This window comes from Callorhinus ursinus, unplaced genomic scaffold (assembly GCF_003265705.2).
Source record: "Callorhinus ursinus isolate GAN/ISIS: 27379988/994484 unplaced genomic scaffold, GSC_fseal_2.0 scaffold21, whole genome shotgun sequence".
In the NCBI taxonomy this organism is placed as follows: domain Eukaryota; kingdom Metazoa; phylum Chordata; class Mammalia; order Carnivora; family Otariidae; genus Callorhinus; species Callorhinus ursinus.
This window is the reverse complement of record NW_027397083.1, coordinates 2,404,060-2,429,625: the sequence shown is the minus strand read 5'-3', so window position 1 is coordinate 2,429,625 and position 25,566 is coordinate 2,404,060. Positions and strand designations below refer to the sequence as shown.

The window sequence follows — 25,566 nt, the reverse complement described above, 5'->3', positions numbered from 1 at the left end:
GGACTCCTGTCTCACATTTAGGTCTTTCATCCATTTTGAGATTATTTTTGTGTGTGGTGTAAGGAAATGGTCAATTTCATTCTTCTGTATATAGCTGTCCAATTTTTCCCAGCACCATTTGTTGAAGAGACTGTCTTTTCTCCATTGGATATTCTTTCTTGCTTTGTCGAATATTAGTTGACCATAGAGTTGAGGGTCCATTTCTGGGCTCTCTATTCTGTTCCATTGATCTATGTGTCTGTTTTTGTACCAGTACCATACTGTCTTGATGATTACAACTTTGTAATACAGCTTGAAGTCAGGCATTGTGATGGCTCCAGCTTTGGTTTTATTTTCCAAGATTCCTTTGGCTATTTGGGGTCTATATTTTGGTTCCATATAAATTTTAGGATTATTTGTTCCAGTTGTGTGAAAAAAGTTGATGGTATTTTGATAGGGATTACATGGAATGTGTAGATTGCTCTAGGTAGCATAAACGTTTTAACAAAATTTGTTCTTCTAACCATAAACATGGAACGTTTTTCTACATCTTTGTGTTGTCCTCAATTTCTTTCAGGAGTGTTCTATACTTTTCTGAGTACAGATCCTTTGCATCTTTGGTTAGGTTTATTCCTAGGTATCTTATGATTTTGGGTGTAATTGTAAATGGGTTCAACTCCTTAATTTCTCTTTGTCTCGTTGGTGTACAGAAATACAACTGATTTCTGTGCACTGATTTTATATCCTGCTGCTTTATGGAATTCCTATATAAATTTTAGCAATTTTGGGGGGGAGTCTTTCGGTTTTCCACATAGGTTATCATGTCATCTGCTAAGAGTCAGAGTTTGACTTCTTCTTTGCTGATTCGGATGCCTTTTATTTCTTTTTCTTATCTGATTGCTGAGGCTAGGACTTCTAGTACTATGTTGAACAGCAGTGGTGATAGTGGACATCCCTGCCATGTTCCTGACCTTAGGGAAAAAGCTTTCAGTTTTTCCCCATTGAGAATGATATTTTCTGTGAGTTCTTCATAGATGGCTTTAATGATATTGAGGTACATACCCCCATCCCTAGACTGTGAAGAGTATCAAGAAAGGATGCTGTACTTTGTCAAATGCTTTTTCTGCATCTATTAAGAGGACCATATGGTTCTTGTCCTTTCTTTTACTTATGTAGTGCATCACATTGATTAGTTTGTGGATATTGTAGCCCAGGAATAAATCCCACTTGGTTGAAGTGAATAATCCTTTTAATGTACTGTTGGATCCTATTGGCTAGTATTTTGGTGAGAATTTTTGCATCCATGTTCATCAGGGATATTGGTTTGTAATTCTCCTTTTTTGGTGGAGTCTTTGTCTAGTTTTGAAATCAAGGTAATGTTGGCCTCATAGAAAGAGTTTGTAAGTTTTTCTTCCATTTCAGTTTTTTGAAACAGCTTCAGAAGAATAGGTATTAATTTTTTATTTTTATTTTTTTAAAGATTTTATTTACTTATTTATTTATTATTTATTTATTTGTCAGAAAGAGAGAGAGAGAGAGAGCACAAGCAGAGCGAACAGCAGGCAGAGGGAGAACAGGCTCCCCGCTGAGCAAGGATCCCAATATGGGACTCAATCCCAGGGTCCTGAGACCATGACCTGAGCCAAAGACAGATGCTTAACCGACTGAGCCATCCAGGTGTCCCAGGTATTAATTTTTTAAATGTTTGGTAGAATTCCCCTGGGAAGCCATTTGACCCTGGGCTCTTGTTTATTAGGATATTTTTGATTACTGCTTCAATTTCTTGCTGGTTATGGGTCTGTTCAGGTTTTCTATTTCTTCCTGGTTCAGTTTTAGTAGTTTATAAGTCTCTAGGAATGCATCCATTTCTTCCAGATTGCCTAATTTGTCGGCAAATAGTTGCTCATAATATGTTCTTATAATTGTATTTCTTTGGTGTTGGTTATGATCTCTCCTCTTCCATTCATGATTTTATTTAATTGGGTCCTTTCTCCTTTCTTTTTTGATAAGTCTGGCCGGGAATTTATCAATTTTATTAATTCTTTCAAACAACCAGCTCCTAGTTTCATTGATCTATTCAGTTCTTTTGGTTTCTATTTCATTGATTTCTGCTCTAAAATTTATTATTTCTCTTCTCCTGCTGGGTTTAGGTTTTATTTGCTGTTTTTTCTATAGTTCCTTTAGGTGTAGGATTAGGTTGTGTATTTAAGACCTTTCTTGTTTCTTGAGCAAGACTTGTACTGGCATATACTTCCCTCTTAGGACCACCTATGCTGCATCCCCAAGATTTCGAACAGTTGTGTTTTCATTTTCATTGGTTTCCATGAAATTTTTTAATTCTTCTTTAATTTCCTGGTTGACCCATTCATTCTTTAATAGGATGCTCTTTAGCCTCCATGTATTTGAGTTCTTTCCAACTTTCATCTTGTGATCAAGTTCCAGTTTCAAAGCATTGTGGCCCAAAAATATGCAGGGAATGATCCCAATCTTTTGGTACTGGTTGAGACCTGACTTGTGACCCAGGATGTGATCTATTCTGGAGAGTGTTCCATGTATACTCGAGAAGAATGTGTATTCTCTTGCTTTGGGGTGAAATATTCTGAATGTATCTGTGAAGTCCATTTGGTCCAGTTTGTCATTCAAAGCCCTCATTTCCTTGTTGACCTTCTTCCTGGATGATCTGTCCATTGCAGTGCAGGTACCTTACTATTATTGTATTATTATCTATGTGTTCCTTGATTTTGTTATTAATTGGCTATAATTGGCTGCACCCTTGCTAGGGGCATAAATATTTATAATTATGAGATCTTCCTGTTGGATAGACCCTTAAATTATGATATAGTGTCTTTCCTCATCTCTTATTACAGTCTTTGGTTTAAAATCTAATTCGTTTGATATAAGGATTGCAACCCCAGCTTTCCTTTGATGTCCATTAGCATGATAAATAGTTTTCCACCCCCTCACTTTAAATCTGGAGGTGTCTTTAGGTCTAAAATGAGTCTCTTGCAGACAACATATTGGTGGATCTTGCTTTGTTTATCCAATCTGATACCCTGTGTCTTTTGATTGGGGCATTTAGCCTATTTACATTCTGGGTAACTATTGAAAGATACGAACTTAGTGCCATTGTATTGCCTGTAAGGTGACTTTTATTGTATATTGTCTCTGTTAGTTGCCAGTCTATGTTACTTTTGGGCTCTCTCTTTGCTTAGAGGACCCCTTCCAACATTTCTTGTAGGCTGGTTTGGTGATCGCAAATTCTTTTAGTTTCTGTTTGTCTTGGAAGTTTTTTTTATCACCCCTTCTATCTTGAATGACATCCTAGCTGGATAAATTATTTTTGGTTACGTATTTTTCTTGTTTAGTACCCTAAATATATCATGCCAGTCCTTTCTGGCCTAGGAGTCTCCATGGATAGGTCTGCTGTCAATCTAATGTTTCTACCCTTGTAGGTTACAGACCTCTTGTCCTGAGCTGCTTTCAGGATTCTCTCTTTGTCTCTGAGATTTGTAAGTTTCACTATTATGTGTCAGGGAGTTGACCAATTTTTATTGATTTTGGGGGGCTGGTTCTCTGTGCCTCCTGGATGTTGATGCCTGTTTCCTTCCCCAGATTAGGGAAGTTCTCTGCTATCATTGCTCTAATATACCTTCTGCCCCCCTCTCTCTTTCATCTTGTTTGGGGATCCCAATTATTCTAATATTGTTTTGCTTTATGGTATCACTTATCTCTCGATTCTCCCCTCGTGTTCTAGTAGTTGTTTATCTCTCTTTTTCTCAGCTTCTTTATTCTCCATCATTTGGTCTTCTAGTCACTAATTCTCTCTTCTGCCTCATTTATCCAAGCAGTTAGAGCCTCCATTTCTTATTGCATCTCATTAATAGCCTTTTTTATTTCAACTTGGTTAGATTTTAGTTCTTTTTTTCTCCAGAAAGGGATTCTCTAGTGTCTTCTATGCTTATTTCAAGCCCAGCTCGTATCTTTATAATCATTATTCTGAACTCTAGTTCCAACATCTTACTAATGTCCATATTTATTAGGTCCCTGGCAGTCAGTACTGCCTCTTGTTCTCTTTATTGAGGTTTTTTCTGTCTTGTCAGTCTTGCAGAAAGTGATCACTTTTCTATTTGTAGACTTGCAGCTATTCTTTTCATCGATCTCTGGTTGAGTTTGCAGGTGTTCAGAATGGTTTGATAGCTACCTAGCAGAATTCTTGGGTCCAGAAGAAATTAAGGTCTCCTACTCCTCTGGCATCTTGGACTCCTGCCCTGTCCATGTACATTTAAACAGACAAAATTTAGATACTTCAAATAAATCATGCCATATCTATTTCCCTTTGGTTCCTATTACTTTGTCTTTCATTCATATAGTCAATGGCGGTAGAATCAGATTCTAGCAATTTTATTAAAATAAAAGTTAGCAAAATATTGGTATGCATGTAATAAAATGAATATGGTTTCAAAAACATATAGTTGAGTGAGAACTTTTAGATATCAGAATGAGCTTTACAAAATGTTGTGTACTTTAAAATATATATTTACTTTATAAAACTATATTCCATGTTAAGGACATATATCAACTTTTGTAAAAGAGGTACATACCTATTTGGCAAAGAGAAATAGAAGTAGACATGGGAAATTAGTACTGAGCATTCACATGGGATGTGGAATTAGGGTATCATTAACTCAATTTAGTCCCTTAGATTAGAAAAAGAAATAAAAATAGGAGTTATACACATATTCATAATTATTATTCCTTCTGAATCTTCTAACATACTACAGGACATGTTTAAAGAGTTTAGTTTTTATCCTCAGATATAAAATATGGAAGAAGCCTTTGTGGAAAATGCTGAAAGTTTATATAATTGATAGATGATTAAAGTATCTAAGAAAAATCTACTTAAATCCAGATATTTGACTGAATACAATAAAAATAACAACTAAGGAAAGCAGGTGAACTGTATATATAAAAAGACATTTCCTCAACAGGGAAATCAAAGTTACTCTGAATAATTAGCAAAGACCAGTGGCACCATTTCCTGCTCTTAGATGCTTTGGGAATAACCAAGAATTGCAATCAGGCTCCCAGGGGAGTGTCTCAGAGAGGAGATGAGCATAAATTCTTCTGACAGCAGTCAAATGGGTAAACACACAGGGGAACAGGAAGCCAGTCCTCATTTAAGGTGAGTAGATGCCACTGATTATAATGATCACTAGATTAGCTGCAGTGATGATTTTTGATACCTACCTTCCATTTAAATGACAGTTATGAGTATAGTCATCAATGCCAGACTCAGTACATTACATCATGCATATTAATTATCTCTTTTCATAACTAGGTTTTCTGGAGTAATGATATACGTTTACCACTATTAGTATGTTCTTTGAGGTGGTAAGGGACCTCATTTCTATTTGTTACTATTTCTATATTTATATAGAGATTCTAGACAATAAACGTGGTGAAGGGGGAGTAAGCATTTTTGCAAGCTCAACTTAGAATCCTCCTCTTTCTTTCCCTCTCTGTCTTTCTCCCTCCTTTTGATAGGAGTGCAATGTTCTCAATTTGAACAATCCATTTGCCTCAGTTGAGGTTATTTACAAAATGTTATAGAATATTTAGTTGAGGTTGAATGTTTGCATTTGCACAAGAGGACATCTTTGGGCTCCAGGTCCTCATACAGCTCTGGAGTTTCTGCTTCCATTTGAGAAGAGTCAGGTTTGATGCTCAATTTCCTTGTTTCTCTTCCAGGCAGTGCTTGGGTAGGACTGGTGGGGACAGGGCCACATAAATATTTATTCAATTGAGTTTTGGAAGAATGCCAGGGATTTGCAAAATCACAATAAAATGGATTTTGGGATGAAGTGGTTTACCGAACTGTATAAACTGCTGTGGAAGTCCTTTCTTTGGGTACAATTTTTGTAGCTTAAGGCATTAGACTTTGTCATTTGTTTGGCTGCTGCTAATGAATATTTGTTATTGCTTTGCTGTAAATATTTTGTTAATTTGAATAGATTTTTGGATAAAGCAAATTTATGTAGTTTTATCTGCCCAATTAATATTGGATTTCTATTCTATTTTTTGGAAATTTCTGTTTATTTAAAGCACCCAGAGATTCCAGGTTTTGAGGTTATAAAGTTTAACATTTTCTTATGACATTAAGTCCTTGACCAGTCTAGGGTTGATTTTTATATGGATGAATGAAACATCCAATTTCATCATTCTCTATAGAGACAATCACTTTCTCCAGCTCCATTGAATAGACCATTTTTTCATGCCTGTCCTAACATGCCACTTCTGTTGTACACTACAGTTCTATACATTCATGAGTCCTTTCCTGAGGTCCCTGTTCTTTTCCACTGATGTAAGTATGCCATATTGTCTCAAGAACTCCAGGTTTATACATTTTATTATCTAGTAGTATAGGTCTTTTCAAAAGTGTCTTGCTTCTTCTTTAGTGTTTGCATTTCCTAAATGCATTTGAAGTCATTGTCAAATCCTACAAATTTCCTTAGTGATTTTTTATTGTAAAGGCATTGAAGGCATAGACTAAATTCAGCAGACGTGGCATATCGTCAAAACAGATTGTGCAATCCAGGAACATAGTATTCCTATCAACTTATTTAGGACTTATAGAATGTTTCCAAAAAAAGTTTTAATTTTTCTTTTTTTAGAAGTAGGTTCAGTCGGTTTTTATAAGATATCTTATCATTATAGAATTTCCCTTTTATTCTTAACTTTTATCACTTTTGTCCATTCTAAATAGTATTACTTCTTCATCTGTTCAAATGCTTATCTTTTTCTAATTCACTTTGATACTGTGGTGAATTCTGACTACAGATTTTCCAAAATTAAACTGTCCAGCCAAAAATGGGATCAATACAGCTTAAACAAGTGTTTTATAATTCTTATACTTTTAAAAATTGATATCAAAGATATATTAATATTGTTTAGGGTTATACATCTAAATAAGTGAAATTATAGGCCTGTATATATAATGGGTTTTTTAAATATATAAATCAGAATTTTGGGCCTCCTAGAATGAGTCACAACATAGTCCTCATTTTTTATACTCTAGAAGAGTTTATAATCAAATTAGATAATTTTTTCCCATGAAAGTTTGGAAGCACCTGCCTTTAAAAACAATCTGAAGGAGAAAAGAGTTGGAAAAGTAGAGGTAGATTAAGTGTAATCCTTAAATAAAATATGTTAACACAAAACATTTCATGTATACTTGATGAAAGATGAAATAAAGGTATAAGAAGAGTATTCAATTAAAATATAGTAAATGTACTCCATTTCTAGCAATGATATGCCCAGGTTTATCTGGTTCAAATAATCATTTATCCTTGTCCATGTCATTTAAAAAAATAAGATTTAAGTATTTCTAATAAATCATGCCATATCTCTTTCCCCTCATTCCCTAATACTTTGTCTTTCATTCATGTACTTCATGCAGTGTTTTTGCCAGCCTCTAATGCATTTGAGATAGCACTCCCTATTTTGGGGTGATATTTCTCTTTGTTGTATAAATATATTGATAGTAATTTACTGGATAATTTTAGGAGATACCTTAACAAATACATTTTAATAATTTTTATCTGCCTTAAATATACTGGAAAGATATATTCACATTAAGCCTACATCAGAGATATTAGTGGTAAGGTCAAAGCACATGTGGGAATGACAACTAATTGTTTTGTCTTATACTGAATAACTTATAGAGACAGGCCTTACTTGGTATGCAACATAGCAATAATCATAAACTGAAAACAATCAACACCTAACTGCTGAATTTTCACGTGCACTACTCTACAGAAAATAAAAGTTATTTATCTACAATAGAATACAATAGTTGGGGACTTCTGCAAAAGAGATAAATTATTGTCTATCATTAGAAAAACATCGTAAATACTGTTTAAAACTCATAAAAGCATAGTGGAATGAAAATACAGTTTTAAAAATGAAATGAATGGTAGGATGAGAATGCTATTAGATATGTAGAGTTATAATGAGAAAAGTAAATCAAAGTCTACTAAATGAGTTAGTCATGGTTTTCATTATAGGTTGGGACAAAAGGGCAAGTGGAGGGCTATTACTTTTATTATAATTATTTCTTAAGTATGAAATGTTTTAACCAATTATAGGTAGTTTAAGTAAAAACCATTTCTAGAAAGATATCAGGATTTCCACTCAAGACCAAACATTACTAATGATACATTGTTGACAGACCATAAAGAGATTGTATTGACTTGATAATGATAGCCAGCATGTGGCACAAAAAATAAAATGGCTACCATATACTTTAGGTTATAACACATTCAACATTTGGTTCCAGGTTCGGTGATGGAGGTGAGTATAACTTTAAGTCAACTCATCTAAAAATTAGATTTATCTCACCGATAATGGCTTTGCCTCCTAAAATGTCAACAGATGTTGTCTCCTGAAACTCAGTGATTCTTGTGATGGTTGTACCCACAGCAATTTTCCTTAATGGCCTGGATGAACAAACAAAATCTAACAGTGCTAACAGAATTCAGCCTAATGGGAATCACAGATCATCCTGAGCTGCAAGCTCCCTTCTTTGGGATTTTCCTCATCATCTACACAGTCTCAGTGGTGGGCAACCTGGGCATGATCATCCTCACCGAGGTGGACTCCAGGCTTCAAACACCCATGTACTTCTTCCTCAGACACCTGGCTTTCATTGATCTTGGTTATTCATCAGCTGTGGGACCCAAAATGCTGGTAAACTTTATAACTAACCAAAATACAATTCCCTATAACTGGTGTGCTACGCAGCTGGCTTTCTTCATCTTGTTCATCATCAGTGAGCTATTCATTCTGTCAGCAATGGCCTATGACCGCTATGTGGCCATCTGTAACCCTCTGCTCTACGTGATTGTTATGTCACAGAGGGTGTGCTGGGTGCTGGTAGCAGTCCCTTATGTCTACAGTGCCTTTCTTTCTCTGATAATTACCATAAAGATTTTTATGTCATCCTTCTGTGGCCATAATGTCATTAGACATTTTTACTGTGACAGTCTTCCCTTATTAACTTTGCTGTGCTCAAGCACACATGACATTGAGTTGATAATATTGATCTTTTCAGCATTCAATTTGGTTTCCTCCCTTGTGATAGTGCTTGTGTCCTACATCCTGATCCTAATGGCCATCCTCAGGATGAACTCTGCAGAGGGCAGGCACAAGGCCTTCTCCACCTGTGGATCTCACCTGACAGTGGTCATTGTATTATATGCAACACTATTCTTCATGTATGTGCAGCCCAAATCCAGTCATTCTTTTGACACTGATAAAATTGCCTCTGTATTTTATACTTTGATAATACCTATGCTGAATCCCATGATCTACAGCTTGAGGAACAAAGAAGTAAAAGGTGCCCTGCGTAGGATATGGAAAAATCTGCACAAACTACCTATGTAGAATGCAATATAGATTATGTTTTCAATAAATTAGGTTATAGACTACTGTTTATTATTTGACATAGGCCTTATAATGGAGTAATGTGTAAAAAGTCATGAACACCTCAAAATATTTCTCTTATTTTCACCTTATAGATGTTTCAGTAGTGATCATCCTTCTATTACCAACTTTGGTTGATCATTCTTCTTGTTTCAGCACAAGAGACTGAAGTCTAGACCACTGTTTTCACATTGCCAAGTACTTATGTTGCAAATGAAGACAAGCTTTGGTTTGTTTTGTTTAAAATATACCTCTGCTTAGATAATCTTTTTTGAAAGTTTTTTTTTGTGCGTTTATTAAATATTAAATAAATTCCAGTGCCTACCACACTGGCATATGGCATAGAGATGGCACTTACTGTTTTTGGAGAGGGAATATACACATCAATGAATAATCAACACTACCTGTTTGAATGACACTTTAACATCCCCTTGTGGTGGATAGCTTCTCAGAATTTGTTAAATAATGATATGTGAACCTGTATAAGCTTGGGGAAGCAGAAATAAAAGTGTGATTATTTTCAGGTGGCATAAGTATGTAGAGTAAAAATTCCAAAATACTCTTATCCTGAAACACTAGAAATAAAAAATGAACTTTTCAAGATTGGTGCATATAAAGCCAGCATATAAGAGATCCATGGTGGTTTTGTTGTTGTTGTTTGTTGTTTGTTTGTTTTGTTTTTTGCTATACATTAACAAAAAACAGGAAAAAATATAATTTTAAACTATTGGTTTTACTAGAAATAAAAACTGAAATAACTAGGGAAAATTGTAATGAAGGATTTTCATGATTGTTTGCTAGGAACTACAAAACCATTGCTGAATTATTAAGGAAGACATAAATGTAGCAAAAACCATACCATTGTTTAGATGAAATAAATGTGGTGTGATGGGGTTCGTCCTCCCTAAATTATTCTATGCTTTTAGTGCAGCAAAAATCAAAAATCCAATAGTATTTTTAATAATCAAATTGATTTTAAGAATTATGTGGAAATGCAAAGGTTCCAGAATATCTTTAAAGAATAAAGAACACAGAGGTTTCCAATAACAGATATCAATTCCTTTAATAAAGCTAGATGATTTTTAAAAATTATTTTTTAAAACTATTTTTTAAAACAATTCTTCCTTTCTTCATTCCTTCTTTGTCGTTTTTTCTTTCTTTTAGAATGATGGAAGCTGATTCTAAAATTTATTAGGCAAGGCAAAATGCCAAAAAGTTAAAGATAGTCTTGTAGAAAGAGAATAAAGTTGCAGGAGTTACACCACCAGATTTCATGACCTATTACAAAGCTATAGTAATTAAGAAAACATTGTCCTAATTGGTAAAGCCCCGAAGGAAGTAGGATGGATGTTCCTCTAAAAATTAAAAATCGATGTACCATATGATCCAATAATTTCACTACTGGGTATTTACCCCAAGAACATAAAAACGCAAATTCAAAAAGATAATATGCACCCTTATGGTTCATTGCAACATTATTTACAGTGACCAAGATACAGAAGCAGCCCAAATAGCCCTTGACAGATAAATGGATAAAAAAGATGTGGAATATATACACAATGGAATATTACTCAGCCATAAAAAAGAATGAGCTCTTGCCATTTGTGGCAACACAGATGAACATAGAGGGCATTATGGAAGGTGAAAGAAGTTAGACAGAGAAATACAAATACCACATGAATTCACTTATATATGTAATCTAAAAAACAAAACAGACAAACAAAAAAACAGAAACAGACTCATAAATACCAAGAACAAACTGATGGCTACTGAAGGGGAAGGGACTACAGGGAAGGGATAAATGGGTGAGGGGGAATGAAAGATACAGACTTCCAGTTTTGGAATGAGTGAGTTACATGATAAAAGATACAACATAGGACATATGGTCGATGGTATTATAATAGCTTTGTATGGTGACAGATGGCAACTGCACTTATGGTGGGCATAACATAATGTACAAACATGTTGATTCATTATGTTGTGCATATGAAACTAATGTAATATTGTGTGTCAACTGCACTTCAATAAAAAAAAGAAAGAAAACATTTTACAGAAATCAGACTAATTGATCAATGGAATAGAATGATGACTACAGAAAGAGATTCACACGTACATTGTCACCTAGGATATGATAGATGCATCACTATTTTCGAAAAGAAAAAGAACCATCTTTTCAATAAATGCTATTAGGTAATTTATATATTTATTTTGAGAAAAAAAAGAATCTTGACACATACCTAGGTCCTATACAGGGTCAATTCTACTTGTATTAAAGATCTAAATGTGAAATGCAAACAACATTTATATATTTTTTTTAAGATTTTATTTATTTGACAGAGAGAGACACAGCGAGAGAGGGAACACAAGCAGGGGGAGTGGGAGAGGGAGAAGCAGGCTTCCTGGTGAACAGGGAGCCCAATGCGGGGCTCAATCCCAGGACCCTGGGACCATGACCTGAGCCAAAGGCAGACGCTTAACAACTGAGCCACCCAGGCGCCCCGCAAACAACATTTAAAAGGAAAATATAGTGGGACATCTTTGTAATATAGAAATATGTACAACATTTTAAACAGAACACACAAAACAATAGCTATCTAAAGATCAATTGAACTGTTTTAAGAAATTCTGTTCATCAAAATTAATAGTGTGAAAAGGAAACTCTCATAGTGGGAGAGGATACTGTTATTAGACCTACAGAATCAGACAGAGAGCTGACAAGGGACTCATGTGGAAAATATAAAAATAAGTCCTACAAATCCATAAATAAAATAGTTGACATGAAATACAATTCAAAGGTGACAAAGATATTAATCACCATGTTTCAAAAGAAAATATCTTAATAGCCATTAAACATATGAAAATGTTCTCAATTTCATTCAGCATTAGAATAATATAAAATAAAACCACAATACTAAAACCCCATACACATGGGGTTTTAATTTTATTTTATTTTTAATTTTACAAAACTGTGGGAATGCTAAATAGATAGGGAAGTTGGCAGAGCTGATGATGGGATAAAGTCTTGTTAACTGAGCAGGGTACTGACTATCATTGACCACATGACTTTACAGAGGAAGCAACAATACAAACTTCTTGTGGATACTCAGACTTTGGAAAGAACCTCAAGGATCTCAATTCATTGTGTTGAATAACTTAAGATGTATAAAAATCTTTGTTATTTCCACTTTATGGCCCACAATTTGTCTGTTACTTCAAAAATGGTAAAGCCTAGAATGTGCCACACTCACGGTAGGTATTAGGAACACCGGGATGAAGAAGGAACAGTGTGTCTTGCCCTAAAGTAGTGAATATTGTAGAGAATGATAAGCTGTCACTGTTTATCAAAGATAAAATCACATTAAACATAGATGGCAGAGCTGAAGACAAAACCTCATATTTTATTTCAGAATTTTAAGATGGATATTATATTCACTCATTCACTTATTCATCATTCATTATATCAGTCAGTAAGTTAGCAAATATATTTTGAACACCTACTCTTTCCTGGGTATTATTTTAGAAGCTTTAATACAAAGACAAACTATTTAGTCATTCCCTTTTCATTGATAAAGCTTACAGACTAGAAAATTCCTCACAAGAAGTAAAACAAAAATGTTATCAATATTTAATTACAATATTTTTACATGCATGAGGAAAGATCACAATATCATATGAAAAATGTATTTTCCATCAAATAATTTTAATTAAAAAAAGGAATAGGAGCAGGTATATGATGGGTTCCTTCCAAATGTCACTAAAATAATTGAAATTTAGTCTTCTTACAACCACGCACATTTTGAATTTATGCTGTATGTCATCTGAATCTTATGACAGATACACCAGGGCTTGTTCTTGATCAGAATGGAGGCTTTGCCTTCAGTTCTATTCTCAATATTCACAGTAAAATGGAACATTGGGGCGAGAATCCTGGGTTTTCTACCTATTGGATTTTCTCTACCCGAGGAGGAGTGGAGCCACACTTCCCAAACATTACAGGGCACAATTCAAAACAAACACACAAAGGGTGGAATCATTGCACAAGATTGTTACTCAGTAGGATCATCTAAGCATATCCCTAGGCTATCCTTGTATTTTCCCTCTGTGGGTGTAATCGTGTGAGACTTGCATAATTGGTCTTTCTTTCCCTCAGGAGTCAGAACTTCATCTGAGAATTCCTGTTTTCATGTGTGGGGCCTGGGTTCGTATACAAGCTTATTTCAGTGTGCAGGTCTTTGGAAACTTCAGACACTTGTAAAACTCCTCAGTGTGCCTCTTGCAAAACCTTTGCAGTGGGTCTCAGCAGATCTCTGGACAGGTAGGTTCAATGACTCAAACTGTGGTGTCCAGCATCCCTGCTGAAAAATTCAACCTTGTGAGCATTTCTACAGAACGACAAAGAGTCATATGAGCATTCTATTTCACCTTAAGATAAAGAAGAATGCATTCTGCCTTAGCTGACAGAATTGATGTTTCAGAAAGCACTCTATATCATATAGGAACTTCCTTTTTTTAAAATTGTATTTTATTTAAATTCAATTAATTAACATACAGTGTATTAATAGTTTCTGAGGTAGCGTTCATGGAATTTAAGAAACAGATAGGAAGCCACTTAAGTGTCTTTGAAATATGAGAGGTCTTTTCCAAGAAAGACCTACTAAATTGCTAAACATCAAGAAAAATAAGTTTCTCCCATTCTTCATGTTCACATTGTCCAGGGGAAAAAACCTATGATAGAAAGAGTCTGTGGAGCCAACAGTTTGTATGTTGCTACTGGATGCTGAGAGCACAGAAGAAGCTGCCGTTTGTCCCTAACATAGCCCATTTGTAAATAAATTTAAGATAAAATTCTATTGTTAGAGAACAATGGAATATACTCTTGAAATCATTACAGAAGATATTTAAAAACTAATATGCATATTATTTCTCAGCCAAATTGTACCATAAAATGACTAACATTAAGTATATCTTTAAAAGTTTTTTTTTTTAACTGAGAATTGCTTATTTGGTAGAATTATGAAATATTTCTTTTCAGAAACTAATTTGAAAAAAACCTACATGTAAAAATCAAAATAACTTTTTTGTAACATATACTTACCAAAATGAAGAATAACCCTACCTTTGCCAATAGTAATATTTCAATAGAAAAAGGAATTGATAAGAAGGATATATGCAAATATATTCTTTTCAAAACCTAATTGCACAAGTTCATAGAGCATAATCCATAATTACTGTTGCTGTGTTTTTTTTTGTTTTTGTTAAATTAAGGATACATTTATTGAATATATGATATCTCAGAATAAAACATGCACTGAGCTGCTTTGTTCAGGAAATGCTTTGTTCTAAAGTGAGGGTTGCCACAATGACTTTTATCATAAGCTTACCTGTGCATTTCCTTTCAGATGCAGTGATAGGACAAGAGACATGAGCTATTTAGTGTAACATGGTCAGATAAGCTCATCAGACATATAGTCGATGTATGAAAAATTAAAACCACAGATTTAAGAAACAATCAATTTATGGGAGAACACAACCTGATTTGTTAAATAAATAGCTAGATATCATGTGTTCCAGGTACTTGAATATGTAAAATTATAATTTACTTGCTACTCCTATTTCAGCATGAAACTCCTAAGTGAGGGAGAAGGAGTTACTAGGACACAAACAGGAAACCACATTAGAAAATCATTTAAAACATGCTAATAACAAGAACTATTAGTACCAATTATTTTGCATTCATTAACAGACTCTGTACTAATCCGTGTTTGTATAGTATCTCATTACATTCACACAACACAAGAATATATAAATACTTGATAAAAATCACACAGCTAGTAATTGGTGGCCTAACAGCCAACCAACCAAGTGACCAAACAAACAAGCAAACAAAACACATAAAGCAAAGCAAAACCATAAAACCATACCATTCACCAATATCCTGTATAGATTTTTTGAATGACTTAGGCTCATTGAGCCTCAACTGTCCAACCAGACATAGAAATAATGATGTTCATTTTCTAGGACACTCCTGCAGAATAATGAGATCATTATTTTGAAATGGCTAGCATAGTCCTGGGCCCAGAGTACATTACATATTGAATAATGTTAACACTCTTCTCCCTATATTCTCTGTACAAGGAAAACAAAGTGATCAAACTTGAGCAAATCAAACCTACAAGTAATATTTTTAAAACATCAAAACAGGCTTTAAACAATTTAAAAGAAAGAAGTACAAGCTGGAAAAAAAAAGAAGAAGAAAAGAAAAGGCTGCCAGAAGACCATGATAAAGCAACATCTGAGCAGGTAGATATGAGTGATAGAAAGGACTAGTTTATTTGGCAGAAGAAAGGATATGTGATTAACTTTAAAAGATCAGTTTCTGAATGACACTAATAAAGAAGATTACTGAGATGTAGTCTGTTGCTGGGCAGTAGAAGCAGCATGGTATGGTAGAAACTGATAAAACCCAACATATTCAAAGTATTTCCTGCAGAAATATTGAAATCCCTTAGGATGAAGACAATGTACGGGCTGAAGAGCCTGTGGCATCAAAGGAAAAAATAACTGAAAGTCACTCTGGATCATCAACTTCTTATATGTAGCTATCTTTTATCATTGGGAACATACAAACATACACAGAGGCATATGCATGTATATGTAAATATGAAGTCATGTAACATTACAATTAATATGTTTATGCATATAAGTATTAATGCATATAATATAGTAGATTAATATATATTCAACTAATGTAAATTTCATTCAACACAGAAGTGAAAAATTAATAGCTTGGTATAACAGTTCTAACAACCTGAAATTGGTCTCCAGAGAGTTTGTATTTCTGAATCTTGTTAAAAGATTGGGAAAAATACAATTAAAATCTGACACTTTTACATGTGAACAAAAATTATACAATTTAAATGAAACAGTCTACAATCTAGCATCTATCAGAAAAATCGACTTGGCCATCTATTCATCTTTTCTCATTTTCCCCATTAAAAGATGAGAACAACAAAATAAATGCCCTCAGAAAATCTCACCCGGGTGACTGAATTCATTCTTCTGGGAGTCTCAGATCGCCCAGAGCTCCAGATTCCACTCTTCCTTCTTTTCCTGATCATCTATGGGCTGACCATGGCAGGGAACCTGGGCATCATCACCCTCACCAGTGTTGACTCTCAGCTTCAAACACCCATGTACTTCTTCCTCAGGCATTTGGCTATCATCAGTCTTGACGATTCTACTGTCATTTCCCCAAAAATGCCGGTAAACCTCTTGGTTTCAAAGAAAACCATATCGTACTATGGTTGTGCAGCCCAGCTGGGTGGGTTCCTGGTTTTCATTGTTGGTGAGATTTTCATGCTGGCCACAATGGCCTATGACCGTTACGTGGCTATTTGCAACCCCCTGCTGTATAAGGTGATGGTCTCTCCACGGATCTGCATACGGCTGGTGTCCCTCACATACCTCTACAGTCTGACACAGCACTGACCGTCTCCTCCTGTGTGTTCTCCGTGTCATACTGTTCTTCCAATGTAATAGACCATTTTTACTGTGATAATGTCCCTTTGTTGGCATTGTCTTGTTCTGATACCTACATTCCAGAAATAGTAGTGTTTACCTCTGCAGGGACCAATTTGTTTTTCTCTATGATTATTGTTCTAACATCCTACTTCAACATTGTCCTTGCCATTTTGAGGATACGTTCCTCAGAGGGCCGACGAAAAGCCTTTTCCACCTGTGCCTCTCACATGATGGCTGTCACTGTGTTCTATGGGACCCTTCTTTTCATGTATTTGCAACAAAGGACCAACCACTCATTAGATACTGATAAAATGGCCTCTGTCTTCTACACCCTAGTGATACCAATGCTGAATCCCCTCATATACAGCCTAAGGAACAAGGATGTGAAGGATGCAATGAAGCGATTCCTAAAGAATCCTTGGCAGGCTTTCAAATTAATGTAAATTTAAAGCTACAGTTGTCTTCATTTAAGGATTTGTATTTACTCCTGAAAAGCTAATCCCTGCTAAATGCAGAGGCAATACAAAGTTATAAATTCTATGGTTTTCAATGGGAAACTCTTAACCCTTTCTACTCTGACCTCAAATACCCAACTTTACCTAATACAAAGATGTATTAGTTGACCAAAGAAAGTATACTTATTTAAGTAGTAAAAAAATTTTCAAAACAAATACATTTTAAACTGCAACACAACTGGCTACTGGGTTTTTGTAATTTCTAGCCAAGGAAGAGAAAGTCGAAGAGCTGAAGAAGGAATGTGAGAACGATTTCTTGGAATGTGGTTGAGTCAGATCATCCTACTTGCCATAGATCCTGTTGTTCAACTATTAAAAGCTTTACTTTTAATTTTCCTGTATTTTATCTTTCATTTTCTTAACCTTTTAGAATCCATTTTTATCTTGTACTTACATAAATTTATAACAAAGAGAAAACTTTAGGTGAAAATGAAAACTAAACAAAAAATGCTTAGGTATACATGGAAACAGATCATGTGGCAAAACAGAAGAAAATGTATGAAAGGGGATTCCATTGTTTCATTCCTCTCATGTGGTACATGTACACAAAAGCAAAATGTTGATATTTATCCCAATATGATATAAAAGTAATTTTCTCCATATCATATTCTCCTAGGAAACTCTGCTGTGTAGAGTTAATTATCTGTGTTATAAAATCATAACAGCAAACATCACCTCTTTTAACATTTTTGTTTAGTATTTTGGAGTAAAATGTTAGTAGGTGAAAAGAAAAAAAACCAAAGTGTTTGCAGTTAAAGTGATACCAAGTCTCAAAGACAACAGGGCAAATAAATAACTAAATAAGTAAATAAACAAAATAAATAAATAAATGTCACTGTCATTCTGTGCCCTATTTCAGTCTGTACATGCAAAATGCTGCTAACATACAATGTCATGAGGGAGATGGGGAATGCCATGCTATGTAAGGCAATGACTACATAAATAAATAGATTTATGACATTTATAAATAAATCTATATAATTTATGTATAGATTATATATGACATTTATAAATAAATTTATATACATAAATAAAGTAGATTTATGACATTTTCAGGGAAGTCAGAAATAAGGCAAATACAGGAACTGTGACAGTCAGTTTCATTAGCTAATACCTTGATACAGTTTTAAATAAGCAGAATAACTAGCTAAAAGCAGAAAAGTCACAAAGACATAACTGGCAATAACTTGATAGCAGTAGCCTTAAGGATTTTATGTTTTATTCCTTATAAATATATAAGAGTATATGATATAGAAGAGCAAGATGGCAGAGGAGTAGGAGACCTAAATTTCATCTTCTCCCAGGAATTCAGCTAGCTAGGGATCAAACCATTCTAAACACCTATGAACTCAACAGGAGATCAAAGAAAAGAATAACAGTAACTCTCTGAACAGAAAAGCGACCACTTTCTGGAAGGTAGGATGTGCAGAGAAGTGAATCCGAGGCAATATTCGGGAAGATAGATGGCGGGGGAGGGAACATCCATCATCTGCTACCCACAAGAGATAGAGCAGCGGAGCACAAAATTGGAACTTTTAGAAGTTGGCTCCACTGAGGGACATGGCTCCAGTGGCTAAGTGGGGGGTGGAACCCTCGCAGGACAGTGTGGTCTCAGGACCCTCAGGGTCACAGGAAGACGAGGGATGCCTGAGTGCGGCAGAGCTCCCAGGTATCCATGCAGGGAAGACAGCTGCAGAGACGGAGCCGAGGAGTGGGCTCTCAGCTCAGGGTTGCCATAAACCGTGATCTGCTGCACAGTCTGGCCACTGCTCTTCCAGCAGGGACCCAAAAAGCGGCAGATCCGGGAAGGGGAAGGTTCCCCTTCCTCCCCCCCAAGGAATGGTGTGGGAGCACACTGCAGGGGTCTGCTGGGTTTGGAGACTGTACACGGGGTTGTGTGCCAGAGGTAGAAAAGCTTGGTCACAGGTCAGGTGAGCATGGAGTGTGGCCGGAGACCAGGGAGACAGGAGTGAATGATTGCTTTTCTCTGGGGGCACACTGAGGAGTGGGGCCCCGAGTTCTTGGCTCCTCTGGGGTTGGGAGAGTGGGAGGCCTGCCATTTTCACTCTCGTCCTCCAAAACTGTACGGAAAACTTGCAGGGAATAAAACCTACTGAGAGCAAACTAGAGCAGATTACTTAGCCAGGCCCCTGGAAAGGGAGGTGCAATTCCAACTCGGGCAAAGACATTTGAGAACCAATGCAACAGGACCCTACCCCAGAAGATCAGCAAGAAAAGCCAGCCAAAACCAAGTTTACCGATCAATGAGAATGGCAGAACTCCAGCACTATGGGAATACAGCACATAGAATTCATGGGTTTTTTTCCCTTGATTCTTTAGTCTTTCAAAGTTAATTTTTTTAATTTTCTTTTTGTCTTTTTCTATTGTTTTTTTTTAATTTTTTTGTTTCCCTTTTTCAACCAACACCTTATAAATCCTTTTTTTAAAAATCTTTTTTTATTTTTCATTTTCAGAGTCATATTCTACCCCTTCATTGCAGTTAACCTTATTTTTGGTATATATATAAGTTGTTCTCTTTAAAAATTTTGGGATACAGTTCTTCTAACAGACAAAAATACACCCTAAATCTCTAGAGTATGGCTTTGTTCTAGTCTTCTGCCTGATCATATTCTCTCCACCCCCTTTTTTTTTTCATTTCTCTTTTTTCTTTTTTCAACCAAATTCTTATCAATTCCTTTTATAAAATCTTTTATAATTTTCATCTTTACCATCATATTCATCATATTTACCCTTATTTTTGTACATATATAAGTTTTTCTTTCTTTAAAATATTGGGAGGCAGTTTCTTCTAACAGACCAAAATATGCCCAAAATCTACTATGTAGCACTGATCTATTCAACAGCCTGATCATATTTGATCATATTTTTTTTCTTTTTCTTTTTCTTTTTCTTTTCTTTCCCTTACTTTTACCCTGGTTTTAAGTCTCTTCTAATTTGTTTAGTGTATATTTTTCTGGGGTCATAGTTACCCTGTTAGCATCTTGTTCTCTCATTCATCTTTTCTCCTCTGGACAAAATGACAAGACAGAAAAACTCACCTCAAAAACAAGGATAAGAGGCAACACCAACTGCCAGGGACCTAATCAATACAGACATTAGTAAGATGTTGGAACTAGAGTTCAGAATGATGATTTTAAAGATACTAGCTGGGCTTGAAAAAAGCATGGAAGATACTAAAGAAATCCTTTCTGGAGAAATAAAAACTAAAATCTAAGCAAGTCAAAATCAAAAGGTTATTAATGAGGTGCAATAAAAAATGGAGGCTCTAACTGCTAGGATAAATGAGACAGAAGAGAGAATTAGTGATATAGAAGACCAAATGATAGAGAATAAAGAAGCTGAGAAAAAGAGAGATAAACAACTACTGGATCACGAGGGCAGAATTCGAGAGAGAAAGATACCATAAGATGAAACAATATTAGAATAATTGGGATCCCAATAAAAGAAGAAAATAGAGAGGGGTAGAAGGTATATTGGATAAATTATAGCAGAGAACTTCCCTAATTTGGGGAAGGAAACAGGCATCAAAATCCAGGAGACAAGGAGAAACCCCTCAAAATAAAAAAAAAATAAGACAACACCCCGACATCTAATAGTAAAACTTACCAGTCTCAGAGACAAAGAGAAAATCCTAAAAGCAGCTCAAGACAAAAGGTCTGTAACTACAATGGTAGAAACATTAGATTGGCAACAGACCTATCCACAGAGACCTGGCAGACTAGAAAGGACTGGCATGATATATTCAGAGCACTAAATGAGAAAACTATGCAGCCAAGAATACTATATCCAGCTAGGCTGTCATTGAAAATAGGAGAGAGAAAAACTTCCAGGACAAACAAAAACTAAAGGAATTTGCAAACATGAAACCAGCCCTACAAGAAATATTGACGGGGTCCTCTAAGCAAAGAGAGAGCCTAAAAGTAACAAACACCAGAAAGGAACACAGACAATATACAATAACAGTCATCTTACAAGCAATACAATAGCACTAAATTCATATCTTTCAATAGTTACCCTGAATGTACATGGGCTAAATGCCTCAATCAAAAGACACAAGGTATCGAGTTGGATAAGAAAACAAGACCCATTGATATGCTGTGTGCAAGAGACTCATTTTAGACCCAAAGATACCTCCAGATTGAAAGTGGGGGGGGGGGGCAATTTACCATGCTAATGGACATTAAAAGAAAGCTGGGGTGGAAATCCTTATATCAGACAAATTAGATTTTAAACCAAAGACTATAATAAGAGATGAAGAAGGGCAATATATTATATTTAAAGGGTCTATCCAACAAGAAGATCTAACAATTGTAAATATCTATGCCCCTAACATGGGAGCAACCATTATATAAGCCAATTAAAAACAAAATCAAAGAAACACATTGAAAACAATACAATAATAGTAGGGGATTTTAACACCCCCCTCACTGAAGTGGACAGATCATCTAAGCAAAAGATCAACAAGGAAATAAAGACTTTAAATGACACACTGGACCAAATGGACTTCACAGATATATTCAGAACATCCCATCCCAAAGCAACAGAATACACATTCCTCTCTAGTGCCCATGGAATATTCTACAGAATAGATCACATCCTAGGTCACAAATCAGGTCTCAACTAGCACCAAAAGATTGGGATCATTTCCTGCATATTTTTGGAGCACAATGCTTTGAAACTAGAACTCAATCACGAGAGGAAACTCAGAAAGAACTCAAATACATGGAAGATAAAGAGCATCCTACTAAAGAATAAATGGGTCAACCAGGAAATTAAAGAAGAATTAAAAAAATTCATGGAAACAAGTGAAAATGAAAACACAACTGTTCAAAAGCTTTGGGATGCAGCAGAGGCAGTCCTAAGAGGAAAGTATATAGCAATACAAGCCTTTCTCAAGAAACAAGAAAGGTCTCAAATACACAACCTAATCCTACACTTAAAGGAGCTGGAGAAAGAACAGCAAATAAAGCCTAAACCCAGCAGGAGAAGAGAAATAATAAAGATCAGAGCAGAAATCAATGAAATAGAAACTAAAAGAACAGTAGAACAGATCAACAAAACTAGGAGCCAGTTCTTTGAAAGAATTAACAAGATTGATAAACCCCTGGCCAGACTTATCAAAAAGAAAAGAGAAATGACCCAAATCAACAAAATCATGAATGAAAGAGGAGAGATCACAACCAACACCAAAGAAATACAAACAATTATAAGAATATATTATGAGCAACTATATGCCAGCAAATTAGATAATCTGGAAGAAATGGATGCATTCCTAGAGATGTATCAACTACCAAAACTGAACCAGGAAGAAATAGAAAACCTGAACAGACCCATAACCAGTAAGGAAAATGAAGCAGTCATAAAAAAAAGCTCCCAACAAAAAAAAAAGCCCAGGGTCAGATGGCGTCCCAGGGGAATTCTACCAAACATTTAAAAATAATTAATACCTATTCTGAAACTGTTCCAAAAAATAGAAATGGAAGGAAAACCCGTTTTATGAAGCCAGCATTGCCTTGATCCCAAAACCAGACAAAGACCCCATCAAAAAGGAGAACTACAGAACCAATATCCCTGCTGAACATGGATGCAAAAATTCTCACCAAAATACTAGCCAATAGGATCCAACAGTACATTAAAAGGTTTATTCACCACGACCAAGTGGGATTTATCCCTGTCTTGCAAGGTTGGTTCAACATCCACAAACCAATCAATGTGATACAATACATTAATAAAAGAAAGAACAAGAATCATATGATCCTCTTCATAGATGCAGAAACAGCATTTGACAAAGAACAGCATCCTTTCTTGATCAAAATTCCTCAGAATATAGGGATAAGGGTACATACCTCAATATCATAAAAGCCATCTATGAAAAACCCACAGCAAATATCATTCTCAATGGGGAAAAACTGAGAGCTTTTCCCCTGAGGTGAGGAACACAGTAGGGATGTCCACTCTTACCACTGCTACTCAACGTAGTACTAGAAGTCCTAGCCACAGTAATCAGACAACAAAAAGAAATAAAAGGCATCCAAATCGGCAAAGAAGTCAAACTCTCACTCTTTGCACATGATATGATAGTTTTTGTGGAAAAACCAAAGACCACCCCAAAATTGCTAGAACTCGTACAGGAATTCAGTAAAGTAGCAGGATATAAAATCAATGCACAGAAATCAGTTGCATTTCTATACACCAAGAAGACAGAAGAAAGAGAAATTAAGGAGTTGGTCCCATTTACAAGTGCACCCAAAACCATAAGATACCTACAAATAAATCTAATCAAAGAGGCAAAGAATCTGTACTCAGAAAACTATAAAATACTCATGAAAGAAATTGAGGAAGACACAAAGAATTGGAAAAGCTTTCCATGCTCATGGATTGCAAGAACAAATATTGTGAAGATGTCAATGCTACCTAGAGCAATCTACACATTCAATGCAATCCCCATCAAAATACGATCCACTTTTTTCAAAGAAATGGAATAATCTTAAAATTTGTATAGAACCAGAAAAGACCCCGAATAGCCAGAAGAATGTTGAAAAAGAAAAGCAAAGCTGGTGGCTTCACAATTCTGGACTTCAGCTGGATTTCAAAGCTGTCATCATCAAGACAGTATGGTACTGGCACAAAAACAGACACATCAATCAATGGAACAGAATAGAGAGCCCAGAAATGGACCCTCAACTCTATGGTCAACTCATCTTTAACAAAGCAGGAAAGAATGTCCAATGGAAAAAAGACAGACTCTTCAACTAATGGTGTTGGGAAAATTGGACAGCCACATGCAGAAAAATGAAACTGGACCATTTCCTTACACCACACACAAAAATAGATTCAAAATGTTCGAGAGACCTAGATGTGAGACAGGAGTCCCTCAAAATCCTAAAGGAGAACAGAGGCAGCAAACTCTTCGACCTCAGCCACAGCAACTTCTTCCTAGAAACATCACCAAAGGCAAGGGAAGCAAGGGCAAAAATGAACTATTGGGATTTCATCAAGATAAAAACTTTTGCACAGCAAAAGAAAAACAGTCAACAAAACCAAAAGAAACAGTCAATAAAACCAAAAGACAACCGACAGAATGGGAGAAGATATTTGCAAATGACATATCAGATAAAAGGCTAGTATCCAAAATCTAAAAAGAACTTATCAAACTCAACACCCAAAGAACAAATGATCCAATCAAGAAATGGTCAGAAGACATGAACAGACATTTTTCCAAAGAAGACATCCAAATGGCCAACAGACACATGAAAAAGTGCTCAACATCTCTCGGCATCGGGGAAATCCAAATCAAAACCTCAATGAGATACCACCTCACACCAGTCAGAATGGCTAAAATTAACAAGTCAGGAAACGACAGATGTTGGCAGGGATGTGGAGAAAGGGGAAACCTCCTACACTGTTGGACAGAGTGCAGGCTGGTGCAGCCACTCTGGAAAACAGTATGGAGGTTCCTCAAAAAGTTGAAAATAGAGCCACCATACAACCCAGGACTACTGGGTATTTACCCCAAAGATACAAATATAGTGATCCAAAGGGGTACATGCATCCCAATGTTTATAGCAGCAATGTCCACAATAGCCAAACTGTGGAAAGAGCCAAGATGTCCATTGACAGATGAATGGATAAAGATGTTGTATATATATGCAATGGAAAATATGCAGCCATCAAAAAAAAAAGAAAGAAAGAAAGAAAAGAAAAACCGAAATCTTGCCATTTGCAATGATGTGGATGGAAGGAACTAGAGGGTATTAAGCTAAGCGAAATAAGTCAATCAGACAAAGACATGTATCATATGATCTCACTGATATGAGGAATTCTTAATCTCAGGAAACAAACTGAGGGTTGCTGGAGTGGTGGGGGTGGGAGGGATGGGGTAGCTGGGTGATAGACATTCAGGATGGTATGTGCTATGGTGAGCGCTGTGAATTGTGTAAGCCTGATGAATCACAGACCTGTACTTCTGAAACAAATAATACATTGTATGTTAAAAAAAAAAAAAGATAGTAGGAAGGGAAAAATGAAGGGGGGAAATCGGAGGGGGAGA

The 25,566-nt window shown here is 35.7% G+C and overlaps 2 protein-coding genes across 2 annotated transcripts; both read left to right on the top strand.

Moving 5' to 3' along the window:
• The first annotated feature begins 8,469 nt into the window (after positions 1–8,469).
• Positions 8,470–9,420, top strand: LOC112829463 (olfactory receptor 8K3-like). Its single transcript, XM_025879050.2, has one exon. It carries the CDS (start codon positions 8,470–8,472, stop codon positions 9,418–9,420), a length of 951 nt encoding a protein of 316 aa, XP_025734835.2.
• Positions 9,421–16,476: 7,056 nt separating this feature from the next.
• On the top strand, positions 16,477–17,423 carry LOC112829488 (olfactory receptor 8J2-like). Its single transcript, XM_025879092.2, is given in 2 exon segments — positions 16,477–16,930; positions 16,933–17,423. Coding segments are annotated over 2 exon segments (945 nt in total).
• The last annotated feature ends 8,143 nt before the right edge of the window (positions 17,424–25,566 follow it).